General features: G+C 36.8%; 1 protein-coding gene across 1 annotated transcript in view; it reads right to left on the bottom strand.

Annotated features, from left to right (window-relative positions):
- Positions 1-23,338, bottom strand: part of SCFD2 (sec1 family domain containing 2) — a 190,339-nt gene that overhangs the window by 129,340 nt on the left and 37,661 nt on the right. Inside the window, exon 4 of the mRNA XM_057366796.1 lies at positions 11,150-11,325. Coding sequence (XP_057222779.1) covers positions 11,150-11,325 — 176 coding nt within the window. The remainder of the gene's footprint in view (positions 1-11,149; positions 11,326-23,338) is intronic.

Genomic DNA, 23,338 nt, shown 5'->3' on the forward strand with positions numbered 1-23,338 from the left:
CTAGAGGAACATACATTTTGAAATTTAGTCCTGTGTATCATAGAGTTTAGCTTTTAAAATATTCTTTGTTTCTGATATAAGCAGAGACTTTCATAGTTTTTTGTAACCATATCTGTTAAAACAGACATAAGAATGAATGATTTTTACAAATATACTTTCAAATCCAAAGAGAACTAAAACAAATCACACCAGTGAGAGCCTGGTGACCAGGGACACCAAAGTCATTATTAAAAAATCTGTTAATAAAAAGACAGTTGAGGACCCATGCCAGTCTTCTTWGGGGATCCTTTATGATAACACACTCTGATACTATTACTGGAAAACAATATTCTGAGCAGATACATTTTATGTCTAGAGCTATTAATAGTTACAGATTTCTTAACACAGTATCTACATSTTTCCAAATTCAACTGTCCTATTTCTGTTTCTGTGTTGCAGAAGAATACTGGTTAAGAAATTCAAATAAAATGAGAGACATTTTTTAAAAACTGAAAGAAAATGCTCCTTAGTGTTTATCAGAGAARATCATTTCTGCTCTTCTCACAAAAGGCAACACTACTGTGCAAGTGTAAGTCAGATGTAACTATGAAGCATGCCTAAATCCTTTGCTGCCTACAGCTTAGCAGCTATTTAATTTTCTCTGGACTTGAGGATGGGTAGGGAAGAAATATGAGAAGAAAAACTGATGGATAAAATTAAGTCATGTTTGGAGAGTTTCTCATCTCTGGCACATTATCTTTTCCTCTTCTCTTCCAAATGCACTCGTTAAAAAGAATTTGAAACTTTTTCCTTCCCCAGAGACTCGGACTATCATTTATGACTTATCCATTATCTACATTTTATTTTCCTGAAGGATAAATGTACATCAACCTGACAGTTGTGCTGAATGGCAGTGGTTTATGGACCCAGTAATTTATTTATTGTAACTACAACCATATGTTTTAACCTGCTACAAAATCATGAAATACTTCCCATCAATAGTCAATCCAAGTTAGATTTCTATACTGAATTGCCTAATATGAATGTACAGAATTTCTGTACTTCAAACAAACAGTGAGGACGTAAACAGCAGTTAACTGTATTCATGCCTTATTAGCCACAGCTGCACAAATGGGCTGTCTTATTTCATTAGAAAATACTGTACAAGCTTTACATGTGCATAGTACCCTTCACTTCTGCAGGCAACATGACTACTTTGAATTACAGGAACACTCACAGAACCATATGCTATTTGTTTTAAAGGCACACAAAGGCAAACAGTCTGGGATGGGGTGGTGCAGGGGGGACATCCAGAGGGAAATTTAATTTTTTCCCCTATCCCTACCACATTTTTATTTARCAAAGCATTCTTATTAAATACATGAAAGACTAAACACAGAGAATACAATGTGACAGAAGCTTCAGAAGTAAATGCATGTAATTTCTAGGTATGAAGCAAATATTTCCTTTTGCTTTTTCAGGGAAGGWGGGATACAAATGAGAATGAAGCAGTCTTTCACACTAGTTTGTCTTTTACARCCTTCACACTGCTCTGCACTGAGCYAAYAGGCAGCTTTGAGCATAAATCCACATTTGTTGGGTCTATAGTATGCTGACTTTAATGTTCTTGTGCTCAAATATGGTGCCATGGTGAAACWGGCAGCCTTCTGAAGAGACATCCTTTTAGACTGAGAGAGTTCCTAGAGAAATTTCAAGCCCATGTAAGGCAACTTAGCTGAACAGACGTGAGCTGAGAAAATCTGAAGAAAGACAACCCCTAGAAAAAAATCTCTTTTCATTTCCCAGGAAAACTCAGGAATGTGTGGGAAACACCTAGTAGGCTGAGTCATTTGTCTGTTACACACACCTGTGGAACAGTAGATGTAGCAGTAACCTCTGATTAAATTCCAGTATTCTACACCTCTCTAAGAGACAAGTTAGAGCAACTACTTTGTTTTAAGTGGAGCTAATTGGTCAATTCCAAAATGACACACAGCAATAAGGACTATACAGGAAGACCTCTGGAAAGTCAGATTTTATTTTAAAARTTATTTTTTATGACCTACTACAGAGGTAAAATTCCACTAATATTTTGCTGGCTGAGTCAGCATGTTGCCTTCAAATGTAGYTTGTTTTTCTAACCTAGACAAGGAGAGCTGAGCCTGCCTTCTCTACTGGAAATGAGCAATCAATATCAAACAAATCTCTACAACTGCAAAAAAGGATGTAATTTATAAGGAACAAAAATCTACCATAGCTCCATAGCTGGACTGAGCCACAAGCAGTTTATTGCGTAGTAGTGTCTTTTTGTGTAGCTTCTTTTGGGAGTGGGGTTTTCATTGAAAACAAGAAAGTTTTGCAAGCACTCCAACACAGTGTCAGTTCCATTTCACCATGTAAAAGACACAACCTTTAAGTCAGGAATCAAAGTTAAGTCCTAGACCACCCTGATCTCAGCTGGCCTGAAAGCTCATAAAATTAAYACCACCTTATTTTCCATCAAGTAAGTAAAATCAAATTTAAGGATATATTTGCTTTCCCAGTGAAAGTAATGCACACCTCTATGTCTGTGAATGCTCCATGTGCTCAGAAATATCTGTGATCCAAGGGAGTGTGAGGGCCAGTGGGAAGTTAATGTAACTCATTAAGTTGGGGAGACAGAGGAAATGCAATATGGCAGCCCCACTGTTAATTTTTGATATTGCCCACAGTGAAGTTTTCACTAGTTTTCAGCTGTGTTGTTTCTCTGCTTTCTCCTTGCCAGTCTGTAGGAAATAATCAAGTAAATCCTCCAAAGGAAAGAAAACCAAACTGACAGAATAATATAATCACACTCAAACCCAGATATACAGTGCTGGCACTATCAAACTGGTTTGCAGATAAGAGATTTGATAGGTGATTACTGCCTTTGAGCTAAGAAACACAATAAGCAGCTCCTATGAATAAAGCTCTCACTATACACTGTGTTTTGTGGCGTTGATTTCGTTATTATTACAACAATATTCTGTTGGGAGGGAGGAAACTCGGGCTGTAAAAATAAGGCAATGCTCCSTTCCTTAAAGACCATGGTACAGTTAGTGAAAGCAGAAAAAATCTAAAGGTAAACACAGTCCAGCTCTATAAAAGGGGCAAAATTCAATTAGAATTATTAGCTAAGGTACCCTACACATCATGTTAAAATAACTCCCCAGCCTTTCTAACCAAGTCTGTAACAAACTGAGTTAACCATTTTGACTGAAAGCATTTAAAAATTGCACCAAATATGATTGAAATGAATACAAAATAAAATGCTAAAACACAAATGGAGCTGTCTACTTCTCCATCTCCATTCATATTTAACCTAGTATGCCAGTAACACAAAATTAACATCTAATTAATGAACTTATTAGCGGAGACTTAACACCACAGAAACACAGAGTACTCAGCAAAACCTTGACAATTGACTTGTCCATCAGGAGGCTGATGAATGGGTATTGCCAATGGGATTTCTGTAGTTAAGAGGCAAAAAGATGAACTAAAGGAATCTGCACTCTTGCACTGCTTACCTGTGACCACAGAAGCCACATCTAAAAAGACASTGCCTACAAGTCCCTGCCTTCCAATATAAAAGATGCTGCTGCCAAGAGTGCTTGACTCCTCCACTTTGTTAGATCCAAAATAGTGCATGTCATTTTCCTGCATATTAATAAGCCATGAAATTTGTCCAGTCTATTAGAGATAACTGTCATGCTTTAGGAAAAGTGCTTTTTAAARCACATTTCATGTATGACTCAACCTGTCCCATGCAAGTAGAACCAGAAAGAATCAAGACAATTTTTTTTGTGAGGGTAGTACCAATCTCCTTCAGAAGAAGACACTGGRAACCAGACCCTGCATCTAAAGGAAATCAAGTAGTATGGAAACTCTTATCATCGGAGCACCATGTAGAGCAAMGCAAGGACTTATTGGGAGTACATGCGACAGACACTTTGCCTCTTGGAGCACAATTATCTGTGTAAGAGTAAATGATAACTTGTTCAATATGGTTAATATTGTGCCTCCTCACAACTCCTCTACATATACTGGCAGAGACTGTGGGCACCTGCCCTTCAGCCCAGTTAATATTAACTCTTACAGAAAGTAAGGAGTTAATGCTACATTTTAGGGAGAAATGTCACAGAAGAGAAAGAATGGCAAGTGGCAGGCAGAGCCATAGCTCCACACAGGGATTCCCAGGACTGGTGAAACTCTGGGTTTCACTGACGGCAAGTGTTCATATAAAACTGAGAATCAATGCCACCCTTCTGCAGCATGGGCTAACCAGATATCAGCTGCCATGTAATCACAGCATGTATCTACAAAAACCTGTCAAGAACAAGGTATTAATTGTTTAAACTTCTAACAAAAAAAAATTGTGCATGTTTTTGGGGGGGGGGAGGAGGGGGGGTGATAGTGGTTTTCTGCTCTCCCCCTGAAAAGCTGGCTATTACAATCATTTATACATCAGGATTGTTTCATTTTACAAGAAGCATTTTGGTTTTGTACACAGAACGTTAATTTAACAGTTCCAATTGACTTAATACATTTGGCCTCTTCCCACAAGAAGTTTTATAGATGTTGACATTTGTTCACTTAAGAAAGCCATTTCTTCATTTAGTGCCCGTTTTAGAGGCTCTAGGTGACCTGTGTCTGGATACAAAATATTAGCTCTTTCATGGGATGAGRGAGGAAGATCTTTGTCTTTTAAATGACAGCCATAATATGGCAATGAATTGGCAATTTTCAGACCAAATGCAAACACATTTCTTTGACAAGAATACTGAAAAGATATTCTTAACTCCCATGTGATATAGTAACCACACTTAAAATATTTTAACTGCTTGTCAGAGTTTGAAAAACTTCAAATAGTTTTCTTTCAACAGATTAATAAATTGTCAATAAAGATAGCTTCTGTTCACTCTCAAAGCATTTATTTAATGTTAAAGCAATCCCCACCTGTATTTCATGTACTTTCAAAATAGTCTGACAAGAGCATTYTACTTACAGGAAATTGTTTTGACTAGAAGAATTCTATAAATACATATAGAATGAAGTAATTTTTATGTGTATATATACACACATACACATCCACATCTTTCTTTCTGAGCAAAACTACCTGGAATGCCTTAATCCTGGCATGTCAAATGTGGGAAATGGCCCGTAACCAAGCTCCCTCAGCCCATGGAATATGAACTATAACCAACAAGTTCCTCCTCTATGGAGTGTCACAGATGGTGCCCAATACCAAACACACTCAAAAGAGCTTATTACTTCCTCAAGCCTGGTTCACTGTTACCTATATTGCTGTAGTACTAACATGCCTCCRTCAGTTTAGAGCTCTGCTTTATAGAAAGGTATAAAAAATTCATAACTACATCTGAATTTCTGTAAAAACAAGGTATCATGAGCATAAGAAGCATTGAGCAAGCAAAAGAAATGAGACCATGTGAGACAGGTGTCAAGAAGCAACATTACTTCAGGGCTTATAGATACCAGTTTTTTATGRAAAGTCATGAAATTCAACATAAATTTTATGAAGAATAAATACTTAAGAAGTTAAAAATATTGCATGTATAAGGCAAGAATCCAAATAGGTTTACATATTTTGGAAACTACTCCAGTGTAAGTGCAGCAAGTCTAACAAACAGATGGCTAAAGAAGAACTAACAGTAAATAATTCGGAAGCTTAAGTAATAGATACATGACTATTTTCACTTCATCAACAAATTACATTTGATTGTCTAGTTGTGTAAGATAGAATGTGTATCAGTGTCCCAACTGCAATCTCATCCAAAAGATACCAAATTCCAGAGGATGGATGACCTTTGCAATCAACATGCTATCATGCAAGACTCCCACAAGACAATTAATTCCATATGCAGCTTTATGTTGAAAAAGGTTGATCTAATCTAAAGATTTATTTTTTTAAATGTAAAATCTCTAATTATGGGCAGYTAATGCTATCAGTCTTCTTTCCGGATACTGTTGCAATATCTTTTCTAAAGAGATTAATTGATCAACATTGTGGGCCACCAAAAAGATAATTTATTGCACTGAGCTGAGCTATGTAATTATTAATTACACATAGAATAAGCAATATAAATCAAACAAATACAAAACAAAACAACAAGTAATGTAGATAGATAGGTAGGTAGGTAGGTAGGTAGGTAGGTAGGTAGGTAGGTAGGTAGGTAGGTAGGTAGGTAGGTAGGTAGGTAGGTATAAAGGTCTGTCAATAGCTGACCTAAGAACTATTCTTGCAGAGCAAGAGGAAGTAGTCCAAAAGCTTTTCTATTTTCTTACTTCTTTCTATCAAGCTGCTTTCTTCCACAGACTGAAGCCCACACTTAAGCTCTTGGTTTACACCAGTTTAGAGTCAATAAATGTCAGCTAGTAACTATTGTAACCTGTAGAAAAATTGAGAGGTCTGAAAACTACATTGAGTTCTAGGCAGGGAAAATTTGTAAGCTGTCTGAAGAGTTTCCAAATTTATTGGCACAGGATTCAGTGCAGGCATACATATGTGAGGAACGCCTAGCCTATTATGTTCAAATAAATAATAATGTCATCCTTGATTAAGTAATGAGTCATACCCTGCATTTGTAAAAATGGTGGAGAATCACAGCACAGGATGGCATGGTTACTAACACCCTAGCTATTAGATCCTGCTACTGGAACATTAACTAAAATATAAAACACTCAGCAATATTGCAATTTTTCCACTTTTGGCTTTTTTTTTTTTTTTTTTTTGGTGAGTTTGAATGCTAATATTCGTAAGAGAAAGAATTATGTCATTGATTAAACTCTTAACCACTTTCTGCCAAAAGAAAAATAAAAACATTGGAATGACATCTGGCATTAACTTTTTGTTTCCTTAAAAACATGTTTGTACTTTGTTTTACAAGACACCAAGGACAAAAATAAAATCTGTATTCTGACAGATTTTAGAGCACCAAATTAGTACTAATTAGTACTTGGAATTTTAAAACTGAAAATGCTGTCAAGAGATGTCCATCTAAGTGTATGTACACAGTTTCCACCACTAGAGTATCTGACCTACTTATATTACAACTAAGAGTGACTAAAAATTCCAGCTGCTTTTGGTAAAATATTAAAGTATTTTCATTTTTATGTTAGCTGAAAGGATTTTTAGCCAGTTAGGCATTGTAAAGGTAATTATATCCACTGATCTATAGGATGAAACTGTGAATGTGTTAGTGATTTTTGGTTATAATTGATTTTGTGAATTTGTTTGGTTTGTGTTTTTTTATAGTATTATTTATTATGAGTTTAATTCAAGTCATTCTTGAGATTTTGTGAGATTATGAGATTTTATGGCATTAATCAGCATCACAAAAAAAAACTTTGACAGTTCTGAGGTCCAATGGTAGCATCACGGATTTTACATCAATACTGAAGCTGTCTAATTTCCCAGGAAATTTCCTTGTGAAAGGATCATCAGCAAGTGCAAAACCTTTGGGGCAAATAAAAAAAGCCTCAAGAAGCAAGATTTCCCTTTCCAACATTATAATAACAATGAATTYAATAATCTTCCACATAACCTTATTTTCATTAATCCATCTATTCTAAGACAACAATGCTGGCACATTTGCAGTTTTAGAAGCAAGTTTAGCCCAGATATCTTAAAAAAGAAGAGAATGTCTTCATCCTAWAGAAGAAACACAGCTTCCTCTTTTGGGAAGAGGACACTTAAAAAACCCTAATCTTGGAATTTAAATGGTGGGGTTATTAATAAAATACACTTCGACTCCATATGACAAGTATTTGACTCTTAAATCTTGAGAACAAGTTATGCCAGAAGGATTCAGCCAATTCTAAAAGGCAGCACCCAACCTCGGCAATTTTAGAGCAAYGCCCTTCAAAGAGGAACAGCACTTTCCCTTGGGGCACATTATAGCCCCATTCACACTATCTGTTGGATACTTTTAAACTGAATTTGGAGGCAGAAATCCCTGCTCAGAAAATATATGAGTAGTATATGTTAAAAATAGCAAAAGTATTTCTTCTCTCACAGTGTCACATTTTCTTTATTCTGGAGACTTTTGTGCTTTACTCCTTCATGAGCCTATACTGCTTAATAAACCTGCATTAAAGACATAAGTTTTAGAAGAACAGGGAATATAACCAAAAGGTATGGAGTGGCAACATTCTTTCTTACTTAGTTACTTCCCTAAGTATTAAATCTTCACCTGAAGAAAAACAAGGGAGTCACATGAGGAATGCTGGGGACTTACAGGCAGTGTGGTGCAGCATTTAGTCTATGTTCCCTTTTCCATCTAGCAGTTCCATGGATGGTCACAATYAGAAAAAATAAAAAGAGGATCTCAAGAGAAGAAAAATACAATGGGGCAAGAGATCTCCTGGGTAAATAGATAAAYCATTTCAATTCACACAGCATTTAAAACTCCTCAGTAGTGAAAGCTCTATCCTGTGTAGAGGTAGAGCAGAGGAACACAGAAAAAAATTGTGATCGAGATGAGTAATTCTGATGCATTATTCTTAGATCTTGATCCTCCTTCGAGGTCAAGGCCATAATGCTATTGAAATCCAATTTTACTCTCAAATCATTCACCCATCCCAGTAAAGGAGAGAACAACACTGTTAAGTATGCAGCTGAACTTTCAGCAGACCTTCATTCAAAACCAGACTTCCTTGCTGCAGATGTAGAAAAATTTATTGAGCCAACATAGATCTGAAAATGTAGAGCTCTTTAGGTATGACAAAATAGTATAAGTGGGTTGTTTTGATCTCTAGCAGACCATTTTTGGAATTGAGTACTTGCAATTTGAAAAGGGTAAATCRAAGAGTAAAGAGAAAAATAGAAAGGTTATTCAGTGTAATAGACTAAAGGTTTCTTATCAACAATGTGATTTTTTTCTTAAAAACACAAAGTAGACTAAGCAGAGAATCATGAGACCCATCAGAGACCCAGTAATGACAGAAATTCAAACACKGTGCAGGTTTATTTTTTTGGGAAAGCTCAGATTCTAACACCAGTTGTTTTTATTGGGTTATCTCCTTTAGCATCAGTTGGAATCTGACATGCATCCATCAGCAAAAAATCTAGAATTCTTACGTTGTCAGAGTCTAATAATATTAGTCCCAGTGGATCTTTCACAAACAGTTGCCTTCTATGCTGTTCCAATATACAATAGAAACAATACTACTTTCATGTTGAAACAAGTACTTTTTATTTGAGTCTTCAAGATTTATTATTTTAAACTATAAGAAACATAACAAATATGCYAAAGAATTCCTCAGTAGTACTGCTGAAATAAACTACCACAGCATCAAATTTAGTGTACTGTACTATGTACCAACCATTCACAATGTAATGCCTTAATTGATTTTTTTAAATAACAACATCTCTACTGTCTTCTGGGTCTCAACACTTCGCTCTCCCTATAAACCTCTGTCAACAGCTCAAAGACAGACCATGTGCTCAGAAGCAGATAATGCATTTCAGATTGTGTCTTCAAAATAGAGTCTATGTAATTCAAAATAGTTGTTGCTTGAACTACTGAAAATAAGTATGCACTTACAGAACAGATACAAATGTTAGCCTAGAAAGTTTGCTYTGGCTAACACAGTTGACCTTAATTTGATGGGTGGAAGGCAGAGGGTATAATCCAAAGCCACCTACCACTATGAGAGTGCTTGTTAAACATTTCTTTTTTGTGAAATATATAATTTACTTGTTCCTTACCTCTGTTTCCCCACTCCCTGCTGATTTACAAGCAGCTGTCTGCTGTTGTGAAAATAATGCTGATCTTGCAGCTTTATTTTGATTCTAAAGCTGAACTCGTTTTAAGTTGGAACTTAGGCAGCCTCTGAGAAGAGCTATGTGACATTACTCACTGTGGGACAGAGAAGGGGGCTATGGTCTGTCAGTCCCATTTTCTACAGTCCAGAAAAACTACAGAATGGCAATGAGTTCTTCAACCTGAGGTGTGTTTGTTTTTTAAACAGAGAAAGWAAGTTGCCAATGGTATTCAAAAATGTTTCAGTTTTACCAAGAGAGAAGAGCTTTTAAAACCCTTGTAGAAAAGAGCTGCCATCTATGTTTTGCATTTTTTGCTCCCCAAACCTGGCAGAAATTCATTGACTACAAAGCTATGAAGTATGGGCATATTTTGCCCATAGGAAAAAGGGACCAGGGTTTGTACCCTGCTGCCAGAGGTCATGGGGAGAGTCAAATTAGTTGGTTATTTTGGTCAGCTAGACAAAGACAGCTGTTTTTTACAGAAGTACCTGGTTTTCACAGAGAATCACACTGTATATTTCACTCATTTAAGGCTAACTCTAACTTCATTAGGAGTTTGGTAATGAAGATATGCTTCTTGCTAGAGCTTCAGAAGATGATTTCTCTAAAAACAGTAAAATGGCAAAGAAACAGCACAGGAAGAAAAGTTTTGAGCTTTCTGTGAACTTCAGCAGAAATTAACTCTACTAGGTTCTTAGRAAAAACTCCTCCTTTGTTTGATAGATCTCCAAAGGTTAGTAGGATAGAGTTCAATATACTACCAACTCCTAATTTCCTGAGAGAAATCCAATTGTGATACAAAATGGTATGTAAATAATACTGTGGTCATAAACAGGATGCCATAAAAAATGTGGTGGTGGGAAAAACTGAGGGTAGATGACAGTTGTAAACAAGAGAAACCTTACTCTCTTGGTACATGGAATTTCCAACTATGCTTTTCATCCACTCAGCAAGTTTTACACTTACATAGTAACTACTTATCTCTGCACTTGATTCAGCACCTTGCCTCAAGAAGAAAATAATAATAGTAATAATAATAGTAATAATAATAGTAATAATAATAGTAATAATAATAATAATAAATAATCATATCCAATGTTTAAAGTTATATAATCTTGAAACTTCATATAGATGTAACACTGTCACCCAATTCAGATTACTTCTATGCTTCACCTTGAATGCCTACTCTGTTGTTTATAAAATTTCTTAGACAAAGCTATAAAAGATTAAAAATGTAGGTTCCCATTTCTTTTACCCATTTGGTAATAAGGAAGAGCTCTTTAGCAAGACGWCCCAACACATTTCTTAATAAAAAATACAACCTTACAGATTGTAATGGAAAGTCAAAGAATTAAACATAATGTGTACCTGTAGAAGTAATCTCTCAAAAGCCAGGAAATTGTCCCATTTGGAAGTCTGGGCATGTTTCAAAGTCTGGACCGTGGCCAGCACAAGCTGTAGAAGACCACAGTGGTTCTCCAAAGCTTTGAGATTGTTTCTGAAAAGCTGAATGTATGAGCTGAGCTGTTCTGGGGTAACTCTGCCTGCGGAAAGGAAAACAGGACACAGCATTCAGTGGTAACAAATGCAAAACTAAATTTTCTAAATTACAGTGAAAGGGTTATATAGCACTTTAGAGGCCTCTCCACTACATGCCTAAGTGCAACTTCACTGCAATCACTGGGAGCTTCAGCTGCAGCAACAGGTCAGAACAAAGACATCATCTATGAGTTGTGCCTTGAGGTATGTAACATAGCAGATTTTTAACAATGCACAACAGATGGTGACATAAAGGGTAATACAATTTTTTGTTTTCAGACATAGAGGGACATTAAGTTAAACTAGGGAAATAATACTTGATGACTACTTCTAAACTATCTTTCTACTTTTACTAGAAGTCCAATGCTAATTTGTGAACCTTTGACCTTACAGCAAACTCAAACCTTCTCACTACTTCCTGATAGTACATTTTTGATTAGTCTTGACTCAAAAAATAGRTGTAATGTTAGTGATGCAAGGAACTGATTTCTGGAGCTGTTCTTGGAAGGGACGCTTCAGAGGTGTAACTCTTCAGTTTCCAACATGCAGTAACCACAGCGTGATTTCACCGCCTATTTGAAAATAAACACAGCTCCCACACATGGGCCTGCACATCTTTCCTTATTAGAAGAGCATGAGTGGCACAGTTTGGGCCAGACAAACACTAGAGGATTAGCTGCTGTTTCATCCGACCTTGAAACGCCAGCTGAACTGCTCAATCAATTTATATTTTAGAAGGCATCTCTTTCAGAAAGGAAGGCAGCTCATCCACCCCAAGGAAATCATCACAGGCAATTAAACATGCCATCAACAGAAAGGCAAAAATGGTGTCAAAACACCATCCCAGTTGCAAGTTTGGATTGAGACCCAGTCAAGGGCTGGTTCCTGGAAGCCTCTGCCAGTAACAAGTCATCTTCCTCAAGAAAACCAGATCTAAAGAGCTGGGATATAAGAGACAGAGTGAGTAGAATCCTTTAACTTAAATAGGACAATCTTTGGTGCCAGGAGGAAATGAGGGAGTCCTGATACTAAGTGGTTCATAGCTTACCACATTGATCATTTTAGTCAGAATTTTTCCATAAAGGAAAAAGCTTGTAACACTGGCACTGTGTTTCTTCTCTGTGTTTGGTTATATGATCACTTAACAAGGCTCCCCATCTGCCTTTATCCTTTCAGTATCATACAAATGGTGAATAAACTATTCCAACAGCAAATAAATGTTGAAAGCTCTTCCTCTCAAGTTTCAGTGATACCAAGGGCAGACTTTGGAAGAGCATTTAGATTTCGGAATGCTACTAARTAAAGCAAAAACACATAGGCTCTTTATATGAATTTTAACGGAAAGCATCAAATCAAAAAGTCAGCAAATTAACACACAAATCAAGCTGACACCAATCCGTAGGCTGGAGGGCCAACAAAAGGCTTCCACGGTTAGCCCACATAGGCTAAAACAGCAACCACGGCCATGTGTGTTTTTAGACTAAACACTGGAGCTTTCAGTCTTGTTTTATTTCTTTTAAAGCTGTGTCAGGCAGATTTACCATGGTGATTTGAAAATGTCAGTCCATGATACCTTGCAGCATACCTTTGATAATGACTGCATTATTACCCAGAGCAGTCCTGATACATTGTAGCATATTCAAAATCTGATAACTTGCTTCAATTGAGAAAGCATGCAGTTGCCAGCCCTTCCCTCCTACGAATCAGAAAAACAGGAGGGCTTTCAAGACTTCTGATTTCAATTAAAAAAAAAAAAAAAAAAAAAAAAAAAAAAAAAAAAAAAAAAAAAAAAAAAAAAAAAAAAAAAAAATAAAAAAAATAAAAAAAAAAAAAAAAAAAACAACCCAGGAGTTTTGTTCCACATTGTTTCTCGTGGAAGTGAATCCAGATGCAGCACTAGATCAGTTTGAGATCCATTCAGCACCACTTTAAATAAACAATTGAATTCTTTCCCACCCTCAGAGTACCACCAAAAGAAGGTCCAACTCATATGTAAGTATAAGGAGAACCCTGACCTTGGCAAGTCATTAACAAAACTTATATTGGCATGAAGGAGTCCTGCATTTCATCCGTGATATTTACAATACCCATAGAACCACTCAGATACAGGGCTTGAGAGTTCCAGCCAACTTCTACACAGCAATCTCCCTGGACTGCTGGCTGATAAATACAACTATCCCAGTAGCTGAGGAAAGGAATTTGGGAAAGTAATTGGTGGTAATCAGCAATTAAATTACTTTTCCTGAGGCTGAAATCCTCCTCATCTTCTCCGCTGCTTGCTCACAGAGGGAGATTTCAGCACAACAAACTAATCTAATCTCAGTCCTACCTGCCTGTTGGTTTTTTCAAGTCCCTGTGTTGTTTCAAGTAATTTCATTGCCATGTGGCAGACAGGTCCWAAGAAATCAAGAGGAGATCGATTTCATGCACATCATGTGTCAGCTGTCATTTTGTTCTCCTAAAGCATATCTCGAGATTCACAGGCAGTATATGGCAACTACTGGCAGAAAAGGCTTTAGTATAAGCACCTTCTCTTCTTCCTCCTCCATCACAGTCATACTCTGCTCCAAACTCTAGATCCATGCATAACCACATGTTTGTGTGGGCATCAAAGCCTGACTTATGAGAACTAAATTGATTGACAAAGGACTTGATAATTTTTTAATTTCTGGATATGGAAAGGAGAAGCATGACCTCGATGACCATTAAGTGATTTTAAAATACTGATAAACCTTTTTGCATAAAAGTCAGAAATTCCCTATTGTCTAAGAAATAATCTTTGCCATTAGTGTTATCAAGCAGAATGTGTGGAATAGGTACACTTGTCCCAGACTGTGTCAACTAAATTAAGTCCCAATTCAGGACTTGATAAAAACAACATTTACTGAAAGCAATACTAAAACAAAACAAAAACCAACCACACACACACACACACACACACACACAAACAACAACCACAAACGTCAACAACAACAAAAACACAAATCACCCCAACACTTTGAAGCTTCATGCCTCTTCACAAGTACAACAGAGAGATAAAATCAGTAGGTAGTCACTGGGAGGTATCACAGTGAAACCCAAAAGTTAACAGAATTTAGGAGGATGGGGAGCAGGGAAGAAAAACAGTGAGTAATGCTGACAGACTGATGATGTGTGGGAACTAACTCAGCTAAGAAACAATCAATGGCTAGTTTGGCACTATTAATCTATTTGTGCACTAAAGAAATGATCTTGGGAAACAGAATGAAATAATAGTGTATGGAATGAAACTGGACACTACAGAAGTAACAGAAACATAACAGACTAGGAACCAATCTCACTACTGCAGGACCTGTCCCATTCAAGAAATATTGAACATCAGTGTGATGAACCAGCCGTGTTTTAGCACTCTGATAAATGGAAGATGAAAAGTAAGACATAACAGAGACCAGGCTAACCTAGGAAAAGAACTGCAGATCTCTTTTGCCAGCTTTTAGGTTACAGAAGCTGTTGCTTGGTTTGGTTTGTTGGGGTTTTTTAAATAATTAAATGAAATAATTTGTTGCTAATTATGAAAATAGCAGCACTGAATATCAACATTAGCAGCATTGCACCATATCAAATATACACAGTTCATAATACAAATGATGTACAAATGATGACATGCATAATTAGTCTGAAGGGAAGAAGTATTTATGTTACTAGCAAAGCAGATCACTCAAGACAGTCATGCTGTGGCAGAAATTACCAGCAACTGATATTAAAGATCTGTCAAAAGTCTGGTTTTGAGTGGTTAGAGTAGACAGAGTGGAACAGAAAGACTTTCACCTTAACAGTTRTACAAAACATCAGCTGGACAAACCACATTTGTAGATATCAAGGCACAATTCATCAGTATGACTTTTTTTCCATTTGAAATCAATGTTACAGTCTATGTAGTGCAATGCAGGCCTTGCTTCAAGAATATAATTATTTTTCAAGATTGATTTACTGGTAGAAGCATTTTTTTTAAATACAGATTTCAAAAGTGCTTATTTTTTYAACATGAAAATTTATGGATGAACGAGGTGTCTAAAGAGCAAAGATCAGAATTACCAATGTACTGTTCCAAACATCCAGGCCTTATTTTTTTTTCCATATAACACTTAGTTAATTATCTTCATAGGGACAAGGAAACAAGAGGAAAGTACATTATGCCACCAAGTAAATCAGTGGATGCTCTTCCAAGACTGCAGGAACCGCCACATACATACAGCTTTAAACTTTGTTCAGTTTTATGCAAGGACACAGAGCTTCACTGGTTGGAGTACTTATGCTAATGTCCATTTTTCACTTGAAAGAACCACAAATAAGAAACAATATTGSCATGCTTATGTTCACAGACGTGATTTTTCAAGACAGTAGAGGGCTGAAGAAACCCAGACAAATTGTTTTCCTTGTCCACAGTCTAAGGAACACAGACCTATCTGTCCCAGTAGCAATGCCAGATACTTGCAAGGAATGTAGAAAGCTCTTGTACTCCACAAAGCCAACTGGGCAATTGTACTGCTAAGGAAGCTGGATATTTGACAAACCAAGTGAGAGCAATTTAGCAGGACAGATGATGCCCTTTATGTCTCCGTGCTAGTGTAATTTCCAGATATCGTTAYTAACTCATAATTCTTTTTTACTTCTTAAGCTTCAATAAAAATATTTAACAGCAAATGCCAGAAAAATAATTTATTCTCAACTTTTGTTTAGTTTACTTCAAAAGTCATCCAGCCCTTAAACTGTTAATAAAGAAGAGAAGARCACCAGCTAATCCCTAATTCTTTGGAGAGAAGGAAAGTAGGCCAGCATGAGATGCTGTTTGGCAGGCTTCTCCAGAATAAGGCTCTGGATCTGAAGAGCTGCAAAACTTAGAGCCGACTGAAAGCAGATGTCCCAGAGTTATTTCTAAGATTACATACTCATCTCCTACAAACAAGAACCCACTGCCACAAGGCAGTGGCAGCCTCCTGCTGCCTGTCCCCACAGTGCTGTGCCATCAGGGAAGAGCTGTGACCGGCCCTTACTGACTACCATTTCTCCTGCCACCTTAACAGCATCTGCAGGACACAGGCACTGGAGCTCAGCCACTCTTCCCTGTCTGTCACAGGCTTTCCAGACCATCAGGGAGGCAGAGCCTGCCACATCTCACATCTGAAGGTGTGTATTGCAATGGATTTCATGGAACTACTGACAATGGTGACAATTTGAGGTCTTGCAAATTCTGGAATAGAGGGATATATTCAGAACAAATAAAGCTGGACTCTCTCAACTGGCATTCACCATGTGAGCTTGAACATCTAAACCCATGTGGCTTCAGTCTCATCAGCYGTAGCACTGAGTTAGCTATCTGAAAAACAGTTCATTCTGTATCACTGGAAGTGTATGCTGTCATTAAATCCGTGTTTTAATAGTGTTCCTATAGAGACCAACTATATTAACACAACTGCCATATGCTATTTTAGCTCTCTCTCCTACTAAGCCTTAATTTTTTATTACAAAATGGAAACCATGCTTAAATATCAGTTCTGTTGACTATTATTTTGAAGTTCTTTTATATGCCTTAAAACTAATAAAACCTAATCAGTTAGGTGGGACAAATACWATTAAAGCATTCTAATATAATCATCAAGATTTTCAGTTCTAAGCACCTAAATTCAGATGCCTAAATATGACCCTAGTTATGATTTATGACTCCTAGATCATCTACAGCTTCATGTTTTCAAATACATCCTGAAGGCTTTGACAAATATATAGCTTAGTGTTTCAAAATGAATTGATAATTTTTTTCTTTTCTGTTTTTCAGAGCTTTGTTTTGAAATGTTCTGACCCTTCAAAAGATTATTTCCCTTCTTTGCACACTCTACCATTCAGTATTCTCTCTTTTGATTGTCAAGTCAGTATGCACAAGAAAGTAACAACCATCTCTAGCCAGTGTCTACAATATCTTCTGATTGCCCTCCCAAATATTAAAGCAAATTTCAGAATTGTTTGAATAAACACATGAAATCTCATCTTCCAAAATTAAGCTTCCCAGGGGTTGTCATCAATATTAAACTTGTAATTTAATACTGGCATACCAGAGTTTACCAAATGCTCTTCTTAATCTTGAGTAAATATACACTTGGGTTGGATTTTATTACTTACTTTTTACCTCTTCCACCAAGTTAATAAATACAGAGTACTAGGCCAAGTTCCAAACAGAGAGTCTCTAGCCCTTAAAATCCAGCAACCCTTGAAAACAGTAATTCACTGTGACAGCAAAAGGACTTGAAATCTACACATTTGGTTGAATTATCTCCAGCACACTTTAAACTTCTCACAGAAATGAATGAACTTGTTTGTCTTAAAAATAACATTCCCAAAGGAATGTCAGGTGGCTTGCTCATGTCCTCATTTAGCACTACGACATATGTTCTCAGACACTGAAGCACTTAATTGTGTTCTTGGCACGCTGCCCCAGAGAGAAGGAGGTCATTGTTCTTCTTTGGTACATTATTCACTAACTGATTATTTCTCAAATGATTTCTGGAAGACTTCTACAGCTGAGAACATCCTAACAAACATTTTGGGTGGTAACAAYTAAATAGGGATGGAAAACATGATGATGTACGAGTATGTACATATGTMATTGACCATGTGTCTTCTATAACGAGTCATCCTTTGTGAGACTAAATCAAGAGGCTTACACAATTATGCTTGGAAAAAAAACCATTGGGCAACCCACACAGTTTTACTGAATTGCCATGTTCYACCTCAAGTTTTACGCCGACAGACTAAGCAAGCACCCCACGTATGTTATCTTTGGTTTAAATCCTTAGGCACAGGCTGCTTTCAGTGACACTTTGCTCCTTTACTTCCACATCGGTTTCAGGCCCGTCAAGTTTGTTCCCTCTTCTTTTTTAACATAAGGAAATTCTGAAGTCCTTTCTGTGATCGTCACACCCACAAAGTGCAATATTTAGTGCTGACACAACTGCCACAGCGTCCCACCAAAGTGCAGGTGCTTTGTGTTTCCACTGCGTGTCAGAATCAGCATCTCCCAACCCATGCTCATCAACTTTTCCTTGATATAAAACAGTCCTTGTGGCTGATGCACCCTATGAAATGAAGAYATCACAGCACACATTACAGCAAGTTCTACCTTATTTTCAACCAGGCTGCTTCCCCCCAGACATAAAGAACAGCAATTGCAATGAATTTAATTTTCTGAACTTGAAATATTCTATTTTTCACCCAGATAAAAGAGGCTAAAGGGACCCGGTCCTTTATTTTTAACCATGTCTTGATTTCACAAATTGACTGTCTACTGTACAATGGCTTTTTTTTTTAAAAAAAAACCCTTCAAATTCAAAATACTGATTTTCAAGACTGAGATGATACAACAGAACTCAATATCAACAAAAAAATAGAGAAAACTTAGCGGGTAAAAAAGTCTCTGGTGCTTATCTGAAAAAATCTCACCAAATAAATCGCTTCTTTTCAGGAAGTTGCATCAGCGTTCAGTAACTGATGAGTAGCATCTTTAATATCTTACTTTACAAATTTGCATGTGCATGTGTGTATATTTCTCTTTTTTGTTAATTAGCTTACTTCTACAGAGGATTTTTGATCTAGCTTTATCAGAACACTGAATCATAGCTACTMAAAAACTTAGAAGAAGCCTTTCAACATTTCGTGGGCAGTTTGGTTTGTTTGGTATAAAAGTTGTTTGTTAGAGATATTAGAAACACTGACACTAACACTAGCACCACAGATTCCAGAAAAGCAAGATCTTAGTTGTGAAATCCCTCAAAACACTATTAGTGCCAGTACACGTGCAAGTAAATGCTATTTAAATTTTTAAGCCCTTAACTCAAAGCCATTTACTTTTGATTTAAATAGCGCAAAACAATTAGTAACAATGTAAATTTACATTAAAACTTTGTTTCAAAATTTCACAAATGTTTATCTGCATATCAGTGTTTACTCCCAGGTATTGTGAGCATCATCTAAATTGCCTAGAGAAAGATCATGTTAACATAGGCTTTTTCTTATACATTTATTAAGACAAAAAGACTTCATACTGAAGTTTATAAGTGCTTTGCATTATTACATTAACAAATAATACAAATAATAAAATTATACATATGCAGAACTTCTGCAAGAGCAACACTCGTGTTTACTTTTAAATTTTTAAGAATTATCTTCAATTCTAATCACAACCAGACATGAGAGGAGATTTGGCCCCACATTCATATTTGTTTGTTTATTGTCCAGGAAAAAAGTTCATATAAAAATAATGGAAAAATTAAAACTTCATCCAAAAAATCCAGGCACATAGAACGACTAATGTCACCTCACTCCCTTCCTAAAAGTACMGTAAGGTTATCCAAATAGTCCTGCATCCATGTTCCAACTACAATATAATCAGAGAAAGCATGCTACCAACATATTTCTGTGTTTCCCATCACTGCACAGGGTTTTGTTTCACTTCCATCTGCTAATTGTTTTATAGCAGTGAAGAGCAAAGCAAATGAGGTATRAGACACCAATACGACATGCTTTACAATTTTATTAGGGGCTTGAACCATTACCCACCACATTACACCACAAGAAATTATTTAGCATGAAATAACGAGAGACAGTTGAGACAAAAATACCTTCACTGRCACTTTGAAAACTAACTTAACCTAGCAATTACTGTATTTGCAAGAATAAGAATTCACAGAATTAGAAATAAAGGAATACAAAAATTCAGCTAAACTGAAGGGTAAAACATGGTACTTGGAACTTCAGAATCAGCTGAAATTTTTCTTTAAACTTAAATCAAGAATGAGTAGTCCYAATATTACACTTCTTTTTTTAAGGTAAATTCACAGAATGCATAATTCAGTAGTTATTAAACAAGCAAAAAAAAAAAAAAAAACCTCTAACCCAAACGCAACCCACAACACTCAAAACAAATTTGAACACTTGATCTGCTAAACAAGAACAGCTAAAAGCCATTACAGTCATCTGCAGTGAATACCTTCCTAAAATATTGAGGGAAAAATTTTGCCCCCAAATGAACTTCCTGAAATAGAGAGGTTACAGAATGCTCCACAGGAACTATTTATTTTTTTTTTCTTCAGTACTATTCTGGGTAATTGCAGTTTTGGATTAAAATATCTTTGCTAATCTATTCTGCTTAATTTTTTTTTAATTTTGTTATGAATGCACTTCACATTATCAATCTCAGTCTTCTCTAAATTTGGCATGTTTCCTTTAAGCACAGGGCAGAACTTAACTCCCAGGACCACTTCCAAATCCATTCTCCTAAATTGTAGATGTTGTTGCAGCAGGAGAAGTCAGCTGGATTACACAATACAAACCATTCTTTTCATATCTACAATTAAGATGGGAATTTGGTATTCCAAGGTACTTTTTTTCAGATGGGATGTGCAAAATACACAGATGTTCTAGCATCAATTTTTTTCATCTAGTCACACCTCAGTAAGGTGGATTTTAGTGTGTAATTTCCCAGAAAAAAAACTTCTGCACTTTGAGGGTCAAATTGCTACTGCTATTAAAGATCATACAAACCAGTGAACAAATAACAGGTAAATGTGAAGTGGTGTTTTCCTCAACTCACAAAGGAACATAACTTACTGAAAGACAATTCAGTAGGGAAAGGAAGGATTGGAGCAAGGCAAGATAAGAGACAAACAAAAGAAATTTGTTAAAGCAATTTTTGAGTTGTTAAAAGAAGATAAAAACCAAAACAGAATCTGCTGAGCATTACAAGATTGACAGAGCTGGATAAGATCAAACTGCCTACAGTTGTCTTTTTCATTTTAGACTTTTCTTTTTCCTCATGAAATATACTGTATTGCTCCACTGGTTGAGAGTTCCTTAACTTTTAAATTCATTGGTATTAAAGCATCACCAGCTGTGTTTGGACCTGACACAGCACCTTCTTCTCAGACCTCACGCTTTTGCCCAAATGAAACAAATGCAGGCCAAACAAGATAACTGCACACAAGGARTTCCTCCATTCTTGGATATTTCCAGCATTCAAGCAAAAATCCAACAAGAAGGGTTAAAATTTATAATTTGCTAGCGTAGTATTTCAACATTTGGGGTACTGCAATTTCCAGTTCGCTTTTCAAGTATAGAAACAACAGTACTCACTAAAAACATGTTTCAGGGATGACTAGACACTAGCAAGCCTTTTGCCACACTCCATATACCATTTTGCAGCAATTAAAGTCTTGTTTTTCTAGGCCTTATTTCAACCTTTTCTGTGATTATTTCATTGCAGTAGTGTAATAGTGGATTTGTGACCTAGAACCTCTGAAGTTCAGGATTAAATGTTTCTGTCCAGTTGAACATGAACCAGCCATATGCCCTCGCACCAATTAAAGTGAATCATGTACTAGGTGGCATCAGCACAAATGCAACTGGCAGGCAAAGGGAACCGATTGTAAACCTCTGTCTAGTACCTGAGAGACAGCATCTGTAATAAGTTTTGTGCTCCACAGTACAAGACACACTACAGCAGGTTCAGAGAAGGATCACCACAAAAATTTAGGCTAGACAAAATGATGCATCAGTAAAGGCCGAGAGAGATGAGTTTGTTTAATCTCAAGATACGAAGGCAGCGAGGGGTGTTACTGTCTTCAATAATGTGAAGAGTGATTACAGGGAAGACTGAATCAGACTTCTCAGAGGTACAGAGTGAGAGGACAAGAAGCAATGGTCACACTCAGCAGCAAGTGAAAAACCAAACTGTACATAAAGGAGAACATTTTCTCTGCAAGAGTGTTTAAGACTGGTGCAGGACAGCCAGACAGGCTGTGGGATTGCCATCTTTGGACATATTCAAAATTCAGCTGAACARGGTACAACATATCTAGTCTAACTCTCAAACTGCCCTTGATTTGAGAAAGGAGTTGGACTAGATGAACTCCAGAGATCCCTTCTAACCCAAGATTATTCTACAGTTCACTTGCTGATACTACTCATTCTGTGCTATGATGGAAACAGTCATCAAAAAGGGCAAAATTCCTGTCAGGCCTTTTCAATCAACTTCATATTCCATAATTCTTTCTCTGGGATGCACTTGATAAGAAATAATGTATATCTGTGCTCTCAAAATGAGCCTCATGCCACTGCCTGATCTTCCTCACCACCAAGCTTCTGCTACACAATTGCGTCCACATCAACAGCTGTTTCTAAGCCCAGCAAGAACTCAATTCCAACTTGAACCTGCATAGGATTCACACCAAGAGCATGAATACTTGCTCCTCATAAAACACATGATTCTTTCAGCTAAAGGAATCTATATGTGCTAGACAGAAAAATAAGGGGTGGATAAATTGCAAAATGTGCATATGAACATATGACTTCACATAGTTCCAGTTATTTTGAGGTATGTTTGTTTCTTCTTTTGAGTAACTGTTTTATGATCTCAAGGATGCGACTCTGAGTATCAGCAGGTGAGAGTGAAAATATTCAGCTTGAAAGGAGTACATTCATTAGTACAAAGATGGCTCCTCAGCTGGAGATGATTCCAAGCAACACTACACACTAATGTAGTGTCACTTACTGATGAAAACCAAACTTYTGCTCCYGCATATCTCTCCATCTCAGCTATTTTGTCACATCTCCTGTCAAACTTGGTTGGCAGGAATATCAGGATACTTCATCTTTTCTATCTAATGAGTTATGGAGATCATGTGAAAAGTTTAATTGTTTAAGAAAAACAGCAGAAGGCTACACACTCCCTGCACATGCGGAGCTTGGAACAACATTTCTGTCCTAAACTGGCAAACCCAGATCTCACCAGAAGATGGGATCTATTTAGTTAGTTAGAAGGGTCTCAGAAGGGTCAAAGCCCTGAACTTCAGCCTGTTGTAACACCGCAACATGAAATAGCCATAATATCAATGTCTTTCCACAGTTCTCAGTGTGGTAATTACTGTTCAGAAACCACCTTCATCAACAGTTACCAGGGAAAGCTTAACTCCACTACACTCAAAGAGCATGCCC

This window comes from Malurus melanocephalus, unplaced genomic scaffold (assembly GCF_030028575.1).
Source record: "Malurus melanocephalus ecotype Western Australia unplaced genomic scaffold, MMel_1.1 scaffold_71, whole genome shotgun sequence".
NCBI lineage: Eukaryota > Metazoa > Chordata > Aves > Passeriformes > Maluridae > Malurus > Malurus melanocephalus.